Genomic DNA, 15,506 nt, shown 5'->3' on the forward strand with positions numbered 1-15,506 from the left:
GCAGCGTCGAATTAAATCACTGCAGACGAAACTTTGCTTTGTGGTCTGAGCATTACTGACTTATTTCTTTGTTAGCCATGTCCCGAGGCTTGGGGAGTCTTAGTTCCCGGACCAGCCTCGCGCCCCTAGCTGTGGAAGTGCGGAGTCATAACCACTGGGCCCAGGAGAGCCCCCACTGCGGGGTCAACTTTCTGAGGGGTGCGGGCATGTGGTGACCCCACTGCTTGTTCTGGGTTCAGCGACCCAAGGGGCTGCACCTCCCAGTCAGTGTGTTTCAGACACAGTTTCTTCTAAGTTTTGGGTACAATTGATGACTTTAATGATATCTATGACCTTTGTGCTGTGCCCAGGTCTTAGCTCCCAGAAGCCTGATGAAGCTACAACTGATTGACTGCATTTTTAAGTTATCTGAATATTTCAGAGTTTACCCTAATTTTTTGGAATAAGATTAAATAAAGCTGTATGCTGGTAACAAATCTGACCACACATCATTCCACTGGAATGACTTCCCTGGCCCCAGCCGTCTGCACTCAGGTAGTTTGCATTGGGCCAGCCCACCCGAGGTCTTGGACACATCGCTTCTGGGTTATTTTCCCTTTTCTGACCTGGCCGAGGAGCTTGTCATCTGGAGGTCACAAAAGGAAGCTCAGCAGGGACACCCCTGGTGGTCCTGTGGTTAAGACTTGGCATGTCCACTGCAGGGGCCGCAGGTTTAATCCCTGGTCCAGGAACTAAGATCCCACGTGAGGCAGGGACACAAAAAAATTTACACCCTTCCAATAAAAGGAAGCCGCTTACAGTAAGCTTTAGAAAGAAACCAGTGAGTGGAGTGGTCTCCATACGTCCCCCCCAGTGCTTACAGGACCGGGGCCCAGTGCCTGGGCCACTGTTCAGGCCCCACTGGTAACAGGTAGAGCTGGACTCAGGCCATGATTGGCAGCTCCCTTGCTGGGCCCCTGCTCCCAGGAGTCGTGATGCATTTGCCTGCTAGGTGGGGGGCTCTGGCGGTGTCGAGGGCTGGGATCTCTCTACAGAGTCCATGTCCTGCTCCCAGGGTGTTGGTGGCTGCTCGGGGAGGTGGGAGGCCAGCAGACCGAGGCCTCAGGAGCCCAGAGGCTGACTGTGGCCTCAGCTGTGCAGAGGCGTCTGCAGGTGAACTCGGTGGCCAGAGTCGGGCCTAGGCTGCGATTTCTGCAGATCATGCTTGCTCGCTGCAGGAGTCAATAGTCTCAGAGGCCTAGCGCCCGGCTCCCCATGGAGCAGGCTCTCCTGGCTCCTCAGAGTCCACTGTGGACCCTGGACACAGCGCCCTAAGCGCTGACTTCCGGCGGGAAGGCGTAGCCTTGAGGGTTCAGCTGAGATCTGCAGGTTTGCGGCAGAGGCTTCTCTGCACCTTTCGGTCTTTCCTCGAGATGCAGGTGGAGGATGTGGGCCTGATTGCTCTTTTTTTTTTCAAAGATTTATTTATTTTGTGTTTTGGCCATGCTGGGCTTTTGTTCCTGTGCGCGGGCTTTCTCTAGTGGCGAGCGGGGCTCCTGTCTCGCTGGGCTCTCGGGCTTCTCGCTGCACTGGCTGCTCTTGTTGCAGAGCAAGGCTCCACGTGCACAGGCAGTAGTTGTGGTGCGTGGGCGTAACTGCTCCGTGGCACGTGGGATCTTCTTGGACCAGGGATCGAACCTATGTCTCCTGCGTTGCACAGTGGATTCTGTATCACTGGACCACCAGGGAAGCCCCCGATTGCTTTATTGGATGTTATCCTATGAATGTCTGGTATCATTAGCTGTGAAAAGGAGAACGAGGATCTCAAGGACTTTTGCATTCCTGGAGAGGATCAGCTTGAGTCTTTGTGGCTTTATACACTGATTTTCAAGTCGAGCCTTGAGATCCGTGCTGGTTGATTTTGTGGATAATCCGAGTGCTCAAAGAGTTTTGCTTTTGAGACTGGACAGCTCCTGGCCTGTTCTTGCTCTGACCCAGCTGGCCGTGGCATGCGTGTGGGGCTGGGCTGCACTCGGGGGTCTCCAGTCTTGAGTTTCCCAAACTGGTAGGAGCCTGACCGGGCGGAAGTGCCCAGTGACAGCATGCACCAGTGACCACAGAGAAAACAGAACTGTTTTTGTCCAGACGTTTTCCTCCGAAGAGAGTGTGGGGGACTCGTTGGGGCCTCAGGCACCTGCAGCGCACCTGGGTTAGGCAGCCAGGGAGACACCGGGCCCGTCCCGCGGAGGGTGAAACTTAGTCACATTTAAGATGAGGCCTTCTGTGGACATTAACGGGCCTTCGTTGACAACTGTTCCTTGGGTTCGTGAGCAAAAATGTATGTGTCGTGATGGGGTTTGATTTTGAATAAATGCTTCTAAAATAACTTCCTGGAAGCTGGGGCTTCACACCCAGCCTTGAGCTGGTTTTTGGTGAAGAAAGTAATCGCCCAGAGGCTTTGCGTCCAGGTCGGTTAGCAGGCTGAGTGCCCAGCAGGCACCCCACCCCGCCACGGGCGCACGGAAGCGCTGGTTAGTGCCGCGCCCTGCCCCGGCGCACTCAGCCATGGTGCACTTGTCACTCCGGCCACGCCGTTTCCATGGCCCGTTAAGGTGGACGGCCCTGCTCAGGCTGTGCGGAGGTTTAAGCAGCCGTTTACAGGGCAGCCAGAAGCATCGGGATGCGAGCCTGTGGGGCAGGGCCTGAGAGGCCCACGTGAGATAGGCCTGGGTTTTGGGGGGTGGGCGGGGGTGTGGTGCAGAGTAAGGATAACAGGTTTTCCAGAAAGCTGGAAGAAAGTCCCTGCATCTCGGAATTCTCCACACCCTGGTTGGTGGAGCCCCTGAAAGCAACAGAGTTTTGTGAAATTCCTGAGCCCGAGCTGGTGCCCTCGCTGTTCTTGCTCTGAAAGTTCCAGGTCTGTGACTGGACTCAGGTTTCTGAGCAGGCCTGGGCCTTGCAGACGGAGCCCCTGAGGGTGAGGGAGGACAAGCAGGTGGCCTCCGCCCGCCAGCACCCCCCAGGGGCTCAACTTCATCTGAGCCTCTCTCCCAAGGGGACAGGGACACGTCAGGGACTCTGGGGACCGAGCTGGTGCTGAGGAGGGGTCGGGGCCAGTGTGACCTGGGCAGAGCCTCCTGGGGGAGCTTGGGCCTTAGGACAGGTGGCTGGCCGCAGAATCTCAGGGTCTGGTTGCTCTGTGTGTGGCACCCCGAGGACGGGCAGGGGATACGTGGGTCATTGACCCCCTTGTACATTACTACCCAGCTCTGCCCCTCGCCCCTCCATCCACCCACCGATACCCCGGTAAAAACACTTCTCCAGCCTCCTCCAGGCCGCCAGCCCCCTCGGCCTGTCCTGTCCCTAAGTCCCCTCAGCGCAGAGGAGGCCGTCCCGACAGTCGGGGGTGACAGCTTACGGTGTCCTGAGACCCGGGTGAGAGCTCCTGTCTGAACGGCCCCTGCTGCATCCCTTCCAGGCACATCAGAAGAGCCTGGCCAGCTCTAGACTGGGGCCTTCCCGTGGTTGACCCCAAGCCCCTCCCTGAGGGCGGTTCCCTGGGCCCCGAGAACCAGTGAGGGTCACCACGGAGAGATCAGCCTTGCCCGGCAGCCCTCCAGGAAGGTGACCTCTCAGTGGGAGCAGCTTTCTTGCCTGGACTCTGCCGGGGGCGGGGGGTGGGTTGGGCCTCCGGCGAGGTGTGTGGTCCCGGCCCGGCCTCGGCCCAGAGCGCTCTGGGAGCCCAAAGACTCTGCTTCATTAAATAGCTGGGAACTGGGCCCATGACCTTTTTTAAAATTAAAGGGAAAAAGTCAAATCAAAGCAAGTGAGTCAAGCGGCCCTTCCCTTGGCTGCGACCCTGGGAAAGCGCGTTTCTTTCAAGCTTGGGGTGACGGCCTTCCCCTCGAGGTCTGGTCCCCTTCGGGTAGATTTGAACCCTACCAAGTTCAGAGTTTATATCTTCAGCTCTTTTAGAAACAGCTGAGTTCTAAAACCTTTGCAGTTTTCTTCTAAGTGATAGGTCCATATGGGCTTTAGCTCTCAAAACTTCAACATTGAAAGGACTCTACCCAAACCATCTGCTTGGAATAGCAGCTCCCTGCCGCCAACCCCAGGTGTCTGCAGGAAGGAGAACTTCATGGCACAGGGCTCCCTGAGGCTCGTCCGTGGCTCCTGGCGTGGGGCACGTGGGCAGCCATTCAGTGGGAGCTGTTCTCAGTCATGAGTGGACATGGCCTTTCCTGTGGGAGGAGGTTTGGGGGGCCCGGGCTCAGATGAAGCCGGATGAGGGAATAGTCACCGAGCTCACGGGGTGAGAGCAGGAAGGTGGAAAAGCGGGTGGCTTGGGGGGTTTACAACTAATAGTGTTCCCTGTGGCATATTTTTTAATGTCAGTAAACCAAAAGGAACTTGAGTGCCTGCCGGTTCCGGCCTGGAAGATCACCGTGGAAACTCGAGGGTGTGTTTCTTAGATTTGCTCTTTCAGTTTGTGTCACAGAAAAACAACCCTGTGCAGCGTCGGAGACTCGTCACAGTGCCCACACCCACCCCTAACAGACGGAGGAACTCGCGGTCCACCTGCCTGCCCCCACCCACGCCCACCTTGTGTGACCTTTCCAGTGATGCTCAGTGTGCGTCTTCCAGAGACGGGGGCTCAGGTTTAGACACGAATTATGGCACCAGTCGGCATCACACTAGACACTAATGTGTGATTTAAATAATCCCTTGGTGTCACCCAGCGAGTGTTCAGACCCCCTGACCCGTGGTTTCCCCGAGGCCGTCGGAGTCCAGCTCCACGCCTCCCGGTCTGCTTAGGTACATGAACCATTGTTTCCCCCGCGCTTAGCTGGAGGGGCTTGGCAGGTCCCAGGCCTGGGCCTGGAGTCCCTCGTTGCCTGTAGGCAGACGCATATCAGATGTCAGGGGACACTTGGAAGCCCGGACACTTTGGTGGATGTTACCCCTGGGGGTTCAGGTGTTTATGTGTATGTCACCACCTCTGGGGTGCCCGTTAGTGTTGCAAGAAGATGCTACCTCGAGTGCCCTTCCCTATGAGGCTTGGCCCAGATTACAGCCAGCAGGCCCCGTGCAGGGGCCAGACCCCCAGGAGGCATCAGGAGCCCTGAGGGTTCGTGCTCTGTGATGGAGGCTGTGGGTCTGTGCCAGGGACGTGACCAGCAAGGCTGCCAGGGGCTCACACTGGATGGTCACCTCTTTGGTGTCTATAGTGGTGGTGGTTTAGTCACTCAATCCTGTCTGACTCTTGCGACCCCATGGACTGCAGCCCGCCAGGCTCCCCTGCCCATGGAATTCTCCAGGCAAGAATACCGGAGTGGGTTGCCATGCCCTTCTCCAGGGGATCTTCCTGATCCAGGGATGGAACCCAGGTCTCCTGCATCACAGGTAGATTCTTTACCATCTGAGCCACCTGGGAAGCCCTTTTATATCTGTATAAAAAGGCAAAAAGATATAAAGGGGATATATCAACAAAATAAAATAGATGTGATACTCTGGCTCTTTTTTTAAAGAGGATGAGGTGGTTGGATGGCATCACTGATTCAGTGCACGTGAACTTGGGCAAAATCTGGGAGATGGTGAGGGACAGGGAGGCCTGGGGTGCTGCAGTCCATGGGGTCTCAGAGCCAGACACGACAACTGAACAAAACAGCATCCCTTTTATACGGAAATACGTAGAGACGTGCACCCAGTTGTGGAGGCAGTCTGTCTGGTTGATCGTAAGACACACGCATCTGTGTGTGTGGAGAACGTAAGACAGCTCCTGTTTGCACGGGTCAGCTGGGTGTCAGATGTGAATTTAACCATTTTCTTCGTTGCATCGAGTGTGATCTTTTAAGAAATCAGATCAGGCTGGAGGTGAGTTTGATGTCATCCATCATGCTCAGCAGGCAGGGCTGAGGCACAAGAGAACCTCCAGGCATTCGGGGTCCCGTGGGGGCTCCGCTCCGGGTCGGGGGTACCCGAGGAAGGTGCTTTGGCGGCAGGGCCGCGAGGGGTTAGGATGGCGCAGCAGGCACGTCTCGGAATGTTTCTTCCAGGCTGAGGCCTTTTCCCTGAATCAGAGGTACATTTACATTTTTGTGGAGCTGCCAGATTCATGCTGAAAATTTCCAACCTCAAACAATAATTTTAATTGTCTGTGTGTGACAGTATTTATTTTGTGAGCCATTCTAACTTTAAACTGCGTGCAGCCGTGTGGCTGGCTCTGTCAGTGACTCAGGACCAAGTTACTCCCCAAGCCTGTTTTCGGCCGTACTCAAGTGCCGAGCAGCTCTGGGGCCTTGCCCTCTGTGGATGGTGAGGCGTGGACCTTTTAGTCCTCCTCCACTTCTCTGTCTGTCTCTCAGTCTCTTTCAAAGGTTTTAATTTCCTGGGAGTCAGATGAACCTAACTTCTACTTGTTTTTCATCTGTTTCTCTTCTGTTCACAGCAAAGGACAGTCTTTTCACCTAGATGGACAGTATGTATAAGGCAACAGATTAGTACACTGGATATTCTGAACGGAGACATGGTCTCCTCATGTGGGCCTGGTACCACTGCCCTGGGGGACCGGAGGTTCTGTGCCCAATCTCTCCCTGCTCCTCTCGCAAACCTGCCTGCTGCTCTCTTGGTTCTGCGGGTCTTGGCTGTTGTGGATCACGGACACGGGGCTGGGCGAGGTTGCTGCAAACCCATTGCCGTATCAGGCGCCCCCCATGTGTCAGGTCTGCTCACAGCTGGTTTGTGAGCAGAGGAAATGGGAACCAGCCTGCCCACTTCTCAGGTCAGGCTGATAGAGCTGTGATTTTTAAAAGATCTACCTTATTGGGGAGGTTAAATAATTTTTAAGCCTTTCATGAAGGAAGGAAAATATTTCGGGTCAAATGTGGAAGAGGTTTGCATTGTGTTCAGGAACCTCGTCGTGAAGAGCTGAGAGGGTCTGGGTGTCCATCACAATTAGCTGGCCATCGGTTCTGCAGCTTTAACTGCTGCTCTTGTGAGGACAGTGACCTCACCCATGGGAGTTTCAGACCCAGCCAGAAGGACACGCCGCCCGTCTGTCTCAGGCCGGGTCCGTGGGCGCGGGGAGCCGTCCATGCCTCTAACGCTCCGTGTGTCCATTTCAGCCCGTCCCTGCCGGCTCTCGACTGGCAGCTGCCGTCACACTCAGGACCCTACGAGCTGAGGATCGAGGTGCAGCCCAAGTCCCACCACCGCGCCCACTACGAGACGGAGGGCAGCCGCGGGGCTGTGAAGGCGTCAGCCGGGGGCCACCCCAGCGTGCAGGTACCGCTCCACTCCAACCAGGCCCGGCCCTGCTCAGGGAGGCGCCAGTTCAGCCCAGAGGCCGCTCTGAGGCAACAGCCAACAGCTTTTTCTGCGTTCTTAAAAAAATCTTCACCTCCCAGCCAGTTTAGCTGAATATTTTATGCCCAGTCGAGTCCCAGTCTGCTCGGTACAGACAGGCAGATTGAGGGTGTGCTGCCTGCAGCCCCTGTATGGCTGTAATGTGGGGAGGAGGCTTCTCTTCAGCGAGCTGCTGGGGGGGCGGGGGGCAGGCGATACCCCGGAGACCATGGGGTGACCACTGTAAGCCTGGGAGCGTTGGGAGGGCTCCATGGACAGTGGTGTTGGGTTGACCAGCCTGGGCCTGGGGGAGCTAGAAGGACCTCCTGGATGGTGTTGCTGGCAAGTGTTTTTTCACCAAGGAGGGCAAATGGCTCTAGCTTTGGCTTGTGACTCCTGGTGGGGGCTACAGGGACCTGGGCACAGCCAGGCAGCTGCTTTGTCCAGAGGGATGCTGCCCTGTACCCCCGTGGGTCTCTGAGCATGCCTGACTCAGAAAGGACGAGCAAGAGAAGCCAAGGAGAGACAGCGTGCCCAAGGAGGTGCCCTGTGGCCAGTGGGCAGCGTGGGCTGGGGCTGCCACCTAGACTAGGCTCTTAACAGACTTGACCCTGGTGCTCTGTCACTTCAAGGTGTCCTGGAGTAGGAAGATCTTAAAGAGAATAAAAATAGCTTTGAAATAAGAGTGCTCCATTTTCCAGGACCTTTCTGTAACAATCTGTAAGAATGAACGTCCGGGGCTGGTCGAGCCGCGGAGAAGCTTCTGCTCAGAATCCCCCTCGGTCTCTCGTCCGGCTGTGTGGCCCTTCGTCCCTGATTCCTGCCACGGGCGCTGCACAGCCAGACCACATGCTGGGCACCTCGCACCCTGCATGAGGACAGGCGGAGGCCTTCTGCCCTGGGGAGAGTCAGAACCCAGTCTGAGGGCCCTCTGCCTGCCCCCAGCCCCGCGGGAACAGAGCCCCTCTTCCCCCCCCTCCCTCTGCAGGAACCGTCCCGCAGCCCCCAGGCGTCCCTTCCCTGCCCACGTTCCCGCCTCCCAGGGCTGCTCCCCGGACGTGGCCACGGTCCCTGTCCCCGAGCAGTAGAGCCTCAGCAACCATCAGTAGAGGTCACCTTGGGCCACGTTCAGATTCATCCCAAGCTAGGTCTGTCTGCACGGGTTCCGCTCCGGTTTGGAGTTTTCAGAGGCTGATTCTAAAGACTCTGCTTTCCTCTCTGAAGCCTGGGACCCTTGGAGGCAGTGGCTCCCAAAGTGTGGTCCCTGACCTGCAGGGTCGTCCTCGCCGCGCCCCTTTAAGATGCGTGTTCTCTGGCCTGCCCACACTACTGGGCTCGGAGCTGGGCCCTGGGTCCGACATTGGGGCACTGGCTGGGACTCGCCACTTGTCAGCTGGGAATGGAGGAGCAGGCACCTGCCACAGGATGTCAGGGCCAGGGCAGTGTGGCGGAGAAGGCTGGGAGTGGGGTGGGCTCCGGGCACCGCTCCCCTGCACACACCCTGGGGGGTCAGCTTGCTTGGCTGCAGGCCAGCATGCTGAGCTGGTGCTCAGGCCTCACCCGCCTTGCCACCGTTCTCTGGCCCCGGAGATAAACCTGGGCTCCCAGGTGGGCTGTCCTTGTGGATGGCAGCATTCAGTCACACGTGGGACACGACCCGCCGGGCCCTGCCCTGTGACCTGTGACAGTCCTACCGGACACACATTTGCCATCTTGTCCCCAAGAGCGGCAGGCCTCAAAGTCCCCCACCCCCGTCTACACCTCCACTGTGACCTGAGCTCCCAGCCCTGTCATTTGGGGAATGGTGCAGGCCGGAAGGGGAGGTAGCAGGCACTCCCTGTTTGTATTCTACTGCATTTAGATAAATAAAAATAAAGCCGGCGAGGGCAGGAGGGTGCAGGGACAAGTGGCCGTCCACCAACGCAGCAATCAGGGCCTGGAGTCTGCGGGATGATGTTGGGGCGATGTTCGCAGCCACACGCTCACTGCCAATCAGTACCCACTTGGTTGGTGGCTTGACTTCGAAGCACAGCAGGGGCCCCATCAGTGCCCAGGCCGTGGCGTTTCAGGTCCTCCCGGGCGGGGGCAGGTCGGCAGTGCCTGCGTTTAGCCCGGTGGCATAAACATAGTGTTTACGGCCCCTCCTGCCTCGGCTTCCACTGGGAGAAAGTACATCGCTGAATGGAAAAGACCTTACGTTACAGAGGCGAGGAAATAGCTGTTAAGTACAGAGAAATGAAAATAAAGCAGCGGAGAAGTAACAGCCGAATGCCCCCTCCCTCATATGTTGTCGGCCAGGGGTGCTGTCCTGCAGGGCAGGGAGCCTCGTGCGGTGGGCGCTGCTGAGACGCCAAGTGCATGACTGTGGCCCTGAGCGGGGGTGTCTGCGTCCTCGGTGTGCTTTCCAGGGTCCTGGGGATGTGCCCCCACCCCCGGCCAGGGCCCCAGGCTCCCATCCCCGCCGGGCAAGTGTCTGGGGCACAGAGGCTATTACCCTCTCAGTGTAGAACAGAGAGAGAGCTGAGATGTTCTGGAGGAATTCTGTAACTTGAAACAGCATTTGAAGTATCTTAAGCACGAAAGTGTTAGTCGCTCAGCCATGCCCGACTCTTTGTGACCCCATGGACTGTAGCCCAGCCTCCTCTGTCCATGGGATTCTCCAGGCAAGAGTACTAGAGTGGGCAACCATTTCCTTCTGCAGGGGATCTTCCCGACCCAGGGATCCAACCCGGGTCTCCTGCATTTAAGGTGGATTCTTTACCATCTGAGCCACCAGGAAAGCCCCACCCAAGCATGAGTACCCCAAAATGACTCAAGTTCAGTGTGGGCGGAATGGGGGTGGCTGGTTCTGGGTGTAAACGGTAAGGCCCCTCCCGCACCGTGCAGCCGAGAGAGAGAGAGAGGAAAGCCGGCCCCACAGAAACGTCAGCCTCACCCGGTGTCTCTCCCGCGAGGGTGAGTCCTCTGATCTCGAGGCAAAGAGGAGCTACGTGCAGGGCTGAGGCAGCAGGTAGGAAGAGGGGCTTTTAGGGTTTGTTTTCTTTTTCAGTTAGTGGACCACAAATTGGGTAAAAATAGAATCTGCAGATAATTATAAAACAAATGAAAATAGAAAACTCTCTTCGTTGCTGTGAAAGCCGGGTAACCACAAAGTTTTATTCTGCGCTGAGTTATTTTAGCACATCCTCTGACACAGCGGCTCCTCCCACCAGGGCGTCGCAGCCTCGGCCAGGCCGATCCACACGTCGGGGGACCGGCCGCTTCCCTGGGCCCTTCTGCGGTCAGCTGGTCAGAGGAAAGCCAGGCTTTTTTCCCAGAGCATCCAGGCTGTCAATCAGACCTGCTGTCATGCAGAGCAGGGAGGAGGCCAGCGCACGTATGGGCTGGACAGGGGCTTTCTCACCCGCCTAGGACACCTAGCTCATCGGGTCTGAGTCTGCATCCCTGTGCTTGTTGCGAAGTCAGAGGCCATGACCATGTGCAGGACGCAGGCCCCTCTGTGCCCAGACGTGGGGTGAGCTGCCCCCCATGGCCCCTCCCCTGAATCTAGGAGACACTGCAAAATACAGAATCTTCTTTCTAGGCAGCATCAGACTGTAATCTTAGATTAGGAAAGGACTTCGTGTTTAGGGGCCTTGCCCTCCATTTTCATTTGGGGACACAGATGCGTGTGGGGCTTGGCCAGTGTCGCTCGGAGACTTGAGGGAGTGTTTCAGACCGTCCACCACCCCGACTCTCCAGAGGCCCCCGCAGCCCTGGTGGGCGTGTCTGGCTGCTCTGGCAGCCCCTTTGGGTGCTGGCTCCTCAGGCAGGACCCCCGGCCGCCAGCTGGGAGGCCCCTTTGGGTGCTGGCTCCTCTTCCCCAGGGCCTGGAGCTGGGTGGGCTCCGGCCGGCCTCAGCGAGGCCCACCAGCAGGCTCGGTGTGACAACGCAGCCAGGGCAACAGGGCCCCGGTTCTGGGTTGCCTTTGTTGTGATGGGAACAGCGAGGAGGGGGCTGTGGGCTTCCCTGAACTTTACAGTCTTGCCTTTTCTTCTGTCAACAGTTCAGACACACACACGCACACAGTGATCCCCACTTCTGGCCTCTCGGCCAACGTCTAGGCCAGGGAGTCCGTTGCACTCTGCACTGCCTCCCTGACACCCCGGCCCAGTCCTGGGAACAGACGGCCCTGCCGGAAAGGTCCCCGGTTCCAGCTGCCCCATGGGGCTGGGGAGAGACCTGGGGGGTCACCACTGACCTCTGACCCAGGGATCAGAGGAGGATGCTTCGTTTACCCAGTTACCAAAATAGCCCAAGGGATAACATCTAGCCCCACAGACAGCCAGGCCTCAGTGAATAATTAATAGGTCATGGAAACGTGAGACTCGGTGGGGCCTGTCCATTCCTGAACAGCACTTTAGTTTGTAACTTGTGTCCTTGTCCCTATGAATGACCCGTGTAGCCCATGTGTGGCCAGGTGAGCAGACGGGAGGCCCCAGTCCAGACGGCGGGGGCTGGGAGGCTGGGCTGCCCGGGGGGAGGGTCCTGGCCCCGCCTCATGCCCCGAGCCGCCCTCATGTTCCTTAGGGTGGCCGGCTTCTGGGCTCAAGTTTGCCCCTGAAGACTGTGACAGCTGACACCAAGGAAGGAACACACCAGGAAACAGTCATTTTTTCCCAGATCATTAAAATCAGCGTGTCATGTGATCATCCCTTTTCATTTCATGTGGCACCCCTCCCCGCCACCACCACCTGCCCCAGGTACTAAAGCATCAGCATTTCAAGAGATGGGCTTCTGGGAGTGTCTCAGTACTGTGGCTAGACAGCAACGCTTCCTTCATCTGATGTTCTGGTGTGTTTTGTTTTACTCTGAACTTCACTCCATTTTTTTCTTATTTGATTTGTTCTAAGTGGACATCTCTTTCTACTCTGGAGACAGGATCGTTTAACCTGAAACCAGAGTTTTCACAAAAGCCAGAGGAACAGACGCTAGTAGAAGAAATTCCGTTTGACAGCAAACCTCCTCGGGCCTGGCGGGGAACTGAGGGTCAGACCACCCTATGCAGCAGCCCGGCTCCCCTCCGCCCTGGGGGCCCAGACGCCACTTGGACGCGGGTCTGACTCGGCCTCCCTGCAGCGAAACCCCACCAAGCTGCCCTTGCAGTGAATCAGTCTTTCACGGGGCCGCAGGGCAGGGGCGCCTGCCCTCCACTCTTCCTGCAGCTCCCAGGCAGGTGGTGTTTCCCTCCTGCCCTTCTTTCTCGGCCACGTGCACAGACCTGGACGGTCTCCCTCTTCGCAGACACACCTGTGCCGTGGGAGCTACTGCTGTTGGGCGGCCTCTGTCCCCAACAGCGGGCTCTACAGAAGCTCTGGGCCCCGTTCAGCCCCTGCAATATGTGGTCAGTGTCTGTGCCGAGCAGGGGATTGCCATTTGTACTCCTCCCGAAGCAAAGAGGTGCCCACTCTCATGAGGTCACACGGCGTCAGCACGAGAATGCGTGAGGTAGCCAGTGAGAACAACAGAAATGAGGGCTGGGATTTGAGGCCGCTGCTGACGCTGCAGACACTGAGCAGCGCCCGGGGAACAGTGACGCCCCCGGCCCCGGCCGGACCCCACGCCAGGTGTCCCTGGCACTACCCCTCCTCCTGCTGTGCTGTGCTCACGGTCCTGCCTTTGTGGGGGGCTCCGGGTGGGAAGGCACTCGCCCCCGAGCACTGTCCCTGCCCCGCGTGCAGCCGGGCAGTCGGAAGCACCCTGTCCACACACTCCGGGCGGGGCAGCACGGTCTTCGCTGAGCTGGGCCCTCCGTCTCCTCTCCTTCAAGAGCCACTGGGCTCTGGGCTGCGGGACAGCCATCTACTCTGCGACAGCTCAGGTGGCCAGCCCCGCCCTATGTAGGCCGGGCCCCACCCAGCAGGACCCGCAGTCCTGCCCTAGCTGCTGTGTGGCAGCCATCACCTCCACGGCACCCGATGCCAGGGCTGGGGCTGGCCTGGTGGCAGGCCGATGACGGGCGTGTGGGCATCTGGCAGGCAGTGCCCTTGGCCTCTCGGCGCCTCCATCGGCCCTCTTGCCTGGCCCAACCCACGGCGCCTCTGGGTCACTGGTGGCAGACCCACAATCCAGGCTTGGCCTCCAGAGTCACACCTCTGCCCACCCAAACCCCTGGGGAGTGGCCACTGCCCCCATCCATCGTGCAATATTTACAGTGAGTTCAGAGAGGTTGTCCTGAGGAATGAGGGCTCGGGTCACAGCGTCGGCCCCGCCCACCCAAGGTCTGGTCTGCAGGGAGCTAACCTCACGCGGTGGGGGGGCGGGGGCCGTCCTTCCTCCCAGGCCGTGGAGGACGCGAGATACCCTGGGGGAAGCCCTCTTGCAAGTTTGGAGGCCGAAAGCTCACACAGCAGTCTCTCAAGTTAATCCAGTACTGGGAAAATTTCGGTTAAAAAAAGTGGAACCAGCTTGTGAACTGGAGTTTTTCTTCCTGCAGAGCTCCTTTGGGTATTGCGTGAAGATGCAAATTTTACATCTGGGTTAAACGCATAATTTCCCTTTAAATTGCCTGCTTGACTGTGTACAAGGATCCCTGCTCGGTATATGTTCGTACCAACTGGAAACTTAGTTGAAAGTAATTTCACTCAATTAACTAGTCCTTTGTTTGACGACGCTGCTGCCACTGTGTGTGCTGTGGGAATTTCAGCGTCCAGTAAATTTGGCCTCAATCATTCCCCACCTGTCATCCTGCCGTGTAAGTGCTGAGCTGAGCGCAGCAGCTAAAAACAAACATCTCTGTGTGTAGAAAACTCACTAGCTCTCGTACCTTGAAAATGGAATAATACATCCAGTTTAGTTTAAGTTGAAGCAAAGAGAGGTCATTGCTATGACAGGTAATTTTATAAATATTATTTTGACAGATACTATAAGGTGCCAGGGGCAGAAAACCCATGCAGTGGAACATGTGAAGTATTTAAATGACTTCTCTTAAAATGAACTTCATGTTTTAAATAATAGATGTTTACCTCCCAGGTTAAGCCTTAAATATTCCCATTTTCACTGAAATGGCATGTTTTTAAAAAGGCAACGTTGTACCCACAATGCTGCCTGCCGGCAGAGCCAGGCCCCAGGGTGAGTCCTGTGGGATTCGAAGTTGTCGCTGTCAGACCGTCTGACCCCGGCCAGACCATGTGCCACCCTGGGGCCCCTCCTGACACAAGGAACACGCCGTGGCCACGCATGAGCAAGTCTTGGTCAAAGCCTCGCTTATATATTCTTGTATTAAATGTCACAGAATATAATACTGAGAGGCAGGATTCGTCTCTTCCTCAGTCTCTGATTTTATTCATGTTTCCTGTTGTGAAAACCTAAGTCGAGTCCAGCACAGATTCCTCAGGAAACTCGTTAGTTTGGCAGAACACGGGACTCGGGCTCCCCAGCAGGGACGAGAGCGCCAGGCGGGCCGGGGGGATTTGGCAGAAGACTGGACTTGGGCTCCCCAGCACGGAAGAGAGCAGCTGGGCGGGCCGGGGGGCCAGTCCTGGTTCCCAGCACCCTCCCCGACTCAGCACTGTGCTCAGAGACTCTCGTGGGTCCACCTAGGAGAGTGCACGTCCGTCCTGGTGGGCAGAGCGTGCAGTTCCTGCAGAATTAACCTTGTCAGCAGGACCCACCATCAGGAGTTGGCAGCCCCAGCAGGTTCTCTGTGCCGATGGCCTCAGAGGTGGGAGAGGCCCCATGTCAGCCTCTGTCCACGCAGCAGGCCGGGAGGACAGCGAGTGGACGTTAGGTCTCTCAGTAAACTTAGGCTCTTGCCAGCTCTCTTCTTGCTGTGGACACTCGGGGACCAGCCACAGGCCTGAGACCAGTTCACTCCCTCTGCTCACTGCCCATCGGGCACGTGTCTGGTCCGTACAGGTCAGACCCTGTGGGTCAGGATGAACACAAGATTGTTCTAATAGGAAAGACCCACTTTGAAAACGAGCACACCCATGGGTCCCTGGGGCCGTGTCACAGACAGAGACGATAAAAACAGGGAGCCTGACGCCTGAAACTGCTGCTCCTGCCAGGAAATAAGATCTTTAAGCAACTCCAGGGTCCCAGAGAGAGTCTGGAGAGCACGTGTGCACGTCAGCCTGTGAGCATGCCTGTGCGGCATGTGCATCTATGCACACCCGTCCTATGTGCACGCCTGACCTGTGTG

At 57.2% G+C, this 15,506-nt stretch overlaps 1 protein-coding gene across 4 annotated transcripts in view; it reads left to right on the forward strand.

Moving 5' to 3' along the window:
- Nucleotides 1-7,103: 7,103 nt before the first annotated feature.
- The window catches only part of NFATC1 (nuclear factor of activated T cells 1), a gene marked incomplete at its 5' end in the record, with an annotated part of 63,435 nt that continues 55,032 nt past the window's right edge, over nt 7,104-15,506 (forward strand). For all 4 annotated transcript variants that reach the window (XM_045164062.1, XM_045164063.1, XM_045164060.1 and 1 more), the window contains 1 exon segment: nt 7,104-7,263. In XM_045164062.1, the coding sequence (XP_045019997.1) occupies nt 7,104-7,263 (160 nt within the window).

This window comes from Bubalus bubalis, chromosome 22 (assembly GCF_019923935.1).
Source record: "Bubalus bubalis isolate 160015118507 breed Murrah chromosome 22, NDDB_SH_1, whole genome shotgun sequence".
Taxonomy (NCBI): domain Eukaryota; kingdom Metazoa; phylum Chordata; class Mammalia; order Artiodactyla; family Bovidae; genus Bubalus; species Bubalus bubalis.